The sequence below is a fragment of the Bombina bombina genome, chromosome 1 (genome assembly GCF_027579735.1).
Source record: "Bombina bombina isolate aBomBom1 chromosome 1, aBomBom1.pri, whole genome shotgun sequence".
In the NCBI taxonomy this organism is placed as follows: Eukaryota; Metazoa; Chordata; class Amphibia; order Anura; family Bombinatoridae; genus Bombina; species Bombina bombina.
The window spans coordinates 1,334,557,024-1,334,564,134 of NC_069499.1; the positions used below are offsets into that span (position 1 = coordinate 1,334,557,024).

The 7,111-nt window shown below is 43.8% G+C and overlaps 1 protein-coding gene across 1 annotated transcript in view; it reads left to right on the forward strand.

Moving 5' to 3' along the window:
* EXOSC6 (exosome component 6) overlaps positions 1-6,236 on the forward strand; it is a 16,587-nt gene extending 10,351 nt beyond the window's left edge. Inside the window, exon 2 of the mRNA XM_053702225.1 lies at positions 5,856-6,236. Coding sequence (XP_053558200.1) covers positions 5,856-6,017 — 162 coding nt within the window. The 3' untranslated portion in view covers positions 6,018-6,236. The remainder of the gene's footprint in view (positions 1-5,855) is intronic.
* The last annotated feature ends 875 nt before the right edge of the window (positions 6,237-7,111 follow it).

The following is a 7,111-nucleotide window of genomic DNA, read 5'->3' on the forward strand; positions in this document are numbered from 1 at the left end:
TTTTCCAAGCTTGCTAGTCTCATTGCTAGTCTGTATAAACATGTCTGACACAGAGGAACCTACTTGTTCATTATGTTTGAAAGCCATGGTGGAGCCCCATAGGAGAATGTGTACTAAATGTATTGATTTCACCTTAAACAGTAAAGATCAGTCTTTATCTATAAAAGAATTATCACCAGAGGGTTCTGTCGAGGGGGAAGTTATGCCGACTAACTCTCCCCACGTGTCAGACCCTTCGCCTCCCGCTCAGGGGACGCACGCTAATATGGCTCCAATTACATCAGGGACGCCCATAGCGATTACCTTGCAGGACATGGCTGCAATCATGAATAATACCCTGTCAGAGGTATTATCTAGATTGCCTGAATTAAGAGGCAAGAGCGATAGCTCTGGGGTTAGGAGAGATACAGAGCGCGCAAATGCTATTAGAGCCATGTCTGATACTGCGTCACAGTATGCAGAACATGAGGACGGAGAGCTTCAGTCTGTGGGTGACATCTCTGACTCGGGGAAACCTGATTCAGAGATTTCTAATTTTAAATTTAAGCTTGAGAACCTCAGTGTATTGCTTGGGGAGGTATTAGCTGCTCTGAATGACTGTAACACAGTTGCAATTCCAGAGAAATTGTGTAGGCTGGATAGATACTATGCGGTGCCGGTGTGTACTGACGTTTTTCCTATACCTAAAAGGCTTACAGAAATTATTACCAAGGAGTGGGATAGACCCGGTGTGCCCTTTTCCCCACCTCCTATATTTAGAAAACTGTTTCCAATAGACGCCACTACACGGGACTTATGGCAGACGGTCCCTAAGGTGGAGGGAGCAGTTTCTACTTTAGCAAAGCGTACCACTATCCCGGTTGAGGACAGTTGTGCTTTTTCAGATCCAATGGATAAAAAATTGGAGGGTTACCTTAAAATGTTTATTCAACAAGCTTTTATTTTACAGCCCCTTGCATGAATTGCGCCTGTCACTGCTGCGGCGACATTCTGGTTTGAGGCCTGGAAGAGGCCATCCAGACAGCTCCATTGAATGAAATTATTGACAAGCTTAGAACGCTTAAGCTAGCCAACTCATTTGTTTCTGATGCCATTGTTCATTTGACTAAACTAACGGCTAAGAATTCCGGATTCGCCATCCAGGCGTGTGGGGCGCTATGGCTTAAATCCTGGTCAGCTGACGTGACTTCAAAGTCTAAATTACTCAACATTCCTTTCAAGGGGCAGACCTTATTCGGGCCTGGCTTGAAGGAAATTATTGCTGACATTACTGGAGGCAAGGGTCATACCCTTCCTCAGGACAGGGCCAAATCAAAGGCCAAACAGTCTAATTTTCGTGCCTTTCGAAATTTCAAGGCAGGAGCAGCATCAACTTCCTCCGCTTCAAAACAAGAGGGAACTGTTGCTCATTCCAGATAGGCCTGGAAACCTAACCAGTCCTGGAACAAGGGCAAGCAGACCAGAAAGCCTGCTGCTGCCCCCAAGACGGCATGAAGGAACGGCCCCCTATCCGGAAACGGATCTAGTGGGGGGCAGACTTTCTCTCTTCGCCCAGGCATGGGCAAGAGATGTTCAGGATCCCTGGGCGTTGGAGATCATATCTCAGGGATATCTTCTGGACTTCAAAGCTTCTCCTCCACAAGGGATATTTCATCTTTCAAGGTTATCAGCAAACCAGATAAAGAAAGAGGCATTCCTAAGCTGTGTGCAAGACCTCCTAGTAATGGGAGTGATCCATCCAGTTCCGCGGACGGAACAAGGACAGGGATTTTATTCAAATCTGTTTGTGGTTCACAAGAAAGAGGGAACCTTCAGACCAATCTTGGATCTAAAGATCTTAAACAAATTCCTCAGAGTTCCATCATTCAAAATGGAAACTATGCGGACCATCCTACCCATGATCCAAGAGGGTCAGTACATGACCACAGTGGACTTAAAGGATGCCTACCTTCACATACCGATTCACAAAGATCATCATCGGTTCCTAAGGTTTGCCTTTCTAGACAGGCATTACCAATTTGTAGCTCTTCCCTTCGGGTTGGCCACTGCCCCGAGAATTTTTACAAAGGTTCTGGGCTCACTTCTGGCGGTTCTAAGACCGCGAGGCATAGCGGTGTCTTTATCTAGACGACATCCTGATACAGGCGTCAAGCTTTCAAATTGCCAAGTCTCATACAGAGATAGTTCTGGCATTTCTGAGGTCGCATGGGTGGAAAGTGAACGTGGAAAAGAGTTCTCTATCACCACTCACAAGAGTCTCCTTCCTAGGGACTCTTATAGATTCTGTAGAGATGAAAATTTACCTGACTGAGTCCAGGTTATCAAAACTTCTAAATGCTTGCCGTGTCCTTCATTCCATTCCACGCCCGTCAGTGGCTCAGTGCATGGAAGTAATCGGCTTAATGGTAGCGGCAATGGACATAGTGCCATTTGCGCGCCTGCATCTCAGACCGCTGCAATTATGCATGCTAAGTCAGTGGAATGGGGATTACTCAGATTTGTCCCCTCTACTAAATCTGGATCAAGAGACCAGAGATTCTCTTCTCTGGTGGCTTTCTCGGGTCCATCTGTCCAAGGGTATGACCTTTCGCAGGCCAGATTGGACGATTGTAACAACAGATGCCAGCCTTCTAGGTTGGGGCGCAGTCTGGAACTCCCTGAAGGCTCAGGGATCGTGGACTCAGGAGGAGAAACTCCTCCCAATAAATATTCTGGAGTTAAGAGCAATATTTAATGCTCTTCTAGCTTGGCCTCAGTTAGCAACACTGAGGTTCATCAGATTTCAGTCGGACAACATCACGACTGTGGCTTACATCAACCATCAAGGGGGAACCAGGTGTTCCCTAGCGATGTTAGAAGTCTCAAAGATAATTCGCTGGGCAGAGTCTCACTCTTGCCACCTGTCAGCGATCCACATCCCAGGCGTAGAGAACTGGGAGGCGGATTTTCTAAGTCATCAGACTTTTCATCCGGGGGAGTGGGAACTCCATCCGGAGGTGTTTGCTCAACTGGTCCATCGTTGGGGCAAACCAGAACTGGATCTCATGGCATCTCGCCAGAACGCCAAGCTTCCTTGTTACGGATCCAGGTCCAGGGACCCGGGAGCAACGCTGATAGATGCTCTAGCAGCTCCTTGGTTCTTCAACCTGGCCTATGTGTTTCCACCGTTTCCTCTGCTCCCTCCACTGATTGCCAAAATCAAACAGGAGAGAGCATCGGTGATTCTGATAGCACCTGCGTGGCCACGCAGGACCTGGTATGCAGACCTAGTGGACATGTCATCTCTTCCACCATGGACTCTGCCTCTGAGGCAGGACCTTCTAATACAAGGTCCTTTCAATCATCCAAATCTAATTTCTCTGAGACTGACTGCATGGAGATTGAACGCTTGATTCTATCAAGGCGTGGCTTCTCCGAGTCAGTCATTGATACTTTAATACAGGCTCGGAAGCCTGTCACCAGGAAAATCTACCATAAGATATGGCGTAAATATCTTTATTGGGGTGAATCCAAGAGTTACTCATGGAGTAAGGTTAGGATTCCTAGGATATTGTCCTTTCTCCAAGAGGGTTTGGACAAAGGCTTATCAGCTAGTTCTTTAAAAGGACAGATCTCTGCTCTGTCTATTCTTTTGCACAAGCGTCTGGCAGAAGTTCCAGACGTCCAGGCATTTTGTCAGGCTTTGGTTAGGATTAAGCCTGTGTTTAAACCTGTTGCTCCCCCGTGGAGCTTAAACTTGGTTCTTAAAGTTCTTCAGGGAGTTCCGTTTGAACCCCTTCATTCCATTGATATTAAACTTTTATCTTGGAAAGTTCTGTTTTTGATGGCTATTTCCTCGGCTCGAAGAGTCTCTGAGTTATCTGCCTTACATTGTGATTCTCCTTATCTGATTTTTCATTCAGACAAGGTAGTTCTGCGTACCAAACCTGGGTTTTTGCCTAAGGTGGTTTCTAACAGGAATATCAATCAAGAGATTGTTGTTCCATCATTGTGTCCTAATCCTTCTTCAAAGAAGGAACGTCTTTTGCATAATCTGGACGTAGTCCGTGCCTTGAAGTTTTACTTACAGGCTACTAAAGATTTTCTTCAAACATCTGCCCTGTTTGTCGTTTACTCTGGACAGAGGAGAGGTCAAAAAGCTTCGGCAACCTCTCTCTCCTTTTGGCTTCGGAGCATAATACGCTTAGCCTATGAGACTGCTGGACAGCAGCCCCCTGAAAGGATTACAGCTCATTCTACTAGAGCTGTGGCTTCCATCTGGGCCTTTAAAAATGAGGCCTCTGTTGAACAGATTTGCAAGGCTGCGACTTGGTCTTCGCTTCACACCTTTTCAAAATTTTACAAATTTGACACTTTTGCTTCTTCGGAGGCTGTTTTTGGGAGAAAGGTTCTACAGGCAGTGGTTCCTGCCTTGTCCCTCCCATCATCCGTGTACTTTAGCTTTGGTATTGGTATCCCACAAGTAATGGATGATCCGTGGACTGGATACACTTAACAAGAGAAAACATAATTTATGCTTACCTGATAAATTTATTTCTCTTGTAGTGTATCCAGTCCACGGCCCGCCCTGTCCTTTTAAGGCAGGTCTAAATTTTAATTAAACTACAGTCACCACTGCACCCTATGGTTTCTCCTTTCTCGTCTTGTTTCGGTCGAATGACTGGATATGGCAGTGAGGAGAGGAGCTATATAGCAGCTCTGCTGTGGGTGATCCTCTTGCAACTTCCTGTTGGGAAGGAGAATATCCCACAAGTAATGGATGATCCGTGGACTGGATACACTACAAGAGAAATAAATTTATCAGGTAAGCATAAATTATGTTTTTCTGTAGTGTAGCTACCCCCCTCCCAGATCCCTTGCCCAATCTTGACTCCCTCTTCATACAATTTAAGTATTGAATGGAATGCGCTCTCCCACCCCCCGTGGGCACTTTACTTAAACAGAAATGGGAACTTAACCAACTATGGGCTGCCTCCCAGCTATGGCTCCCACCCACCAACGATCGGCACCATCAATGGCTGATGCAGAGAGGGCCACAGAGTGGCCCTCTCTGCTTAGGTGGGTAAAAAGGGTATTGCAGTGATGCCTCAATATTGAGGCATTGCTGCAATACCCTGGAAGTGATCATGATCAGTGCTTGAAACCCCAGAGCACGTGTCAGGCACATCCTTGGTCATTAACAGACACTTTTTGTAAGACGTGCCTGACACATCCTTGGTCGTTAAGGGGTTAAAATTGCATGCCCTATCTGAATCATGAAAGTTTAATTTTAACTAGACTGTCCCTTTAACTTTTCCTGACGTTAGGAAGTTCCATGCCGTCCTAACTGGGCTTTAGCGCCTTTAGGACGGCATGGAATGTCCTAGCCGTTTGGCTGTACTGAAGCCAACAGCGCTTCCTGAATGGGATTGGGTCATGATGGGCGTTGTAGGCTCTCTCCCCTGACCCGATCCAATCATTGAAATCTCGCGATCACATGCACGATTGCATGTGATGCACTGTTTACATCAGAATTAAACTTGGCATGAAGGGGTTAACGGTCTTCATGTTTAATATTTGTCTATGTATAGTTTTACCACCCTCATTTATTACTTATCCCATTACTCCCAGGGGTTTGTAGCCTGTTTTGGAAGGTTCCCTGGGGGTTGATCAGTGCTGGGATAATGAAGCTGTACTGGTGTACCATTGGCTGGTAGGTGAGAGCTCAGGTTTGTGTAGAATTTCACCTGATCAGCCCTAGGTTATATTAGGATTTCTTTCTTTCTATAGTTGAAAATAGAAAACGTTAAACTGTTTTAAACTATGACAAATAGACCTGTTTAGTAAGAAGTAAATTATGTCTTTCTTACTGACAGGTGTCTGGACTACATTGCAGTGGCGAATGGGAAGGCGAGAGTTCTGTGGAGGCTATAAAAGCCTGTATGGAGGGCTGTCAGAGACTGTATCCAGTGCTACAGCAATGTCTCGTGAAGGCAACAAAAAGGAAGATCCCAGCACCACAGCCTGACTCACAATAACATTAGTCTTCAACTCATGAGGACTAAGCAAGGACTTTTTTTTTTTTTCTTCATGTTTAATAAAGTATTTTTGTAGGAGCTGAATTTTCTTATTGTGAAATATTTTGTATTTTACAAGAGCTAACAACAAATGGAAATGCTTATATACTGGAGCATATATTTATTTTTTTGTTTGTGTTATTGCTGCAAACTTGTAAAATAAATTGAGCTAAAATTTGATTTTTCTCTAGACTACCAATTATAAAGTTTTTATATATATATATATATATATATATATATATATATATATACATTTATTATATTTTTGTGTGTGGTAATTTTCAGATGTCTGGGGTGCCACACTTGATTCCCATGTTTATGCTTAGAAATTATGAGATTATTCCAGATGGTAATGGGGGAGGGGGTGTTAGGGTTAACTAGGCAACAGGTGCTTGGGGGGAATAAAGGCTACAAGATAAAACGTGTACCTATACAATAATTTACATGTAATATGTTAAAAGCTGGTGTTAAAATATTAGGCATATTAACAGCTTGTGCAAGGGGGGCTAGATCAGGGCTGTCAAAAATAAAAAAAAATATATAATATGCTTATTACTTAAAGGGACACTGAACACAAATTTTTTTTCTTTTGTGATTCAGATAGAGCATGCAATTTTAAGCAACTTTCTAATTTACTCCTATTATAAAATTTTCTTCATTCTCTTGCTATCTTTTTTTTTTTTTAAAAGCAAGAATGTAAGTTTAGACGCCGGCCCATTTTTGGTGAACAACCTGGGTTCTTGCTGATTGGTGGATAATTTTAACTGACCAATAAACAAGCGCTGTCCAGGGTCTGAACCAAAAATAGCTTAGATGCCTTTTTCAAATAAAGATAGCGAGAGAGAAGAAAAATTGATGATAGGAGTAAATTAGAAAGTTGCTTAAAATTGCATGCTCTATCTGAATCATAAAAGAAAAAAATGTGGGTTCAGTGTCCCTTTAAAGAGCGAGCATACTGTTAGGGTTGCGCATGTGTGCAACCTCCATTCAACTCTCCATGACTGTATCCTTTATTCACTCGTTGTATAGTGAGCAGCTGCACTAGGGTAATAAGA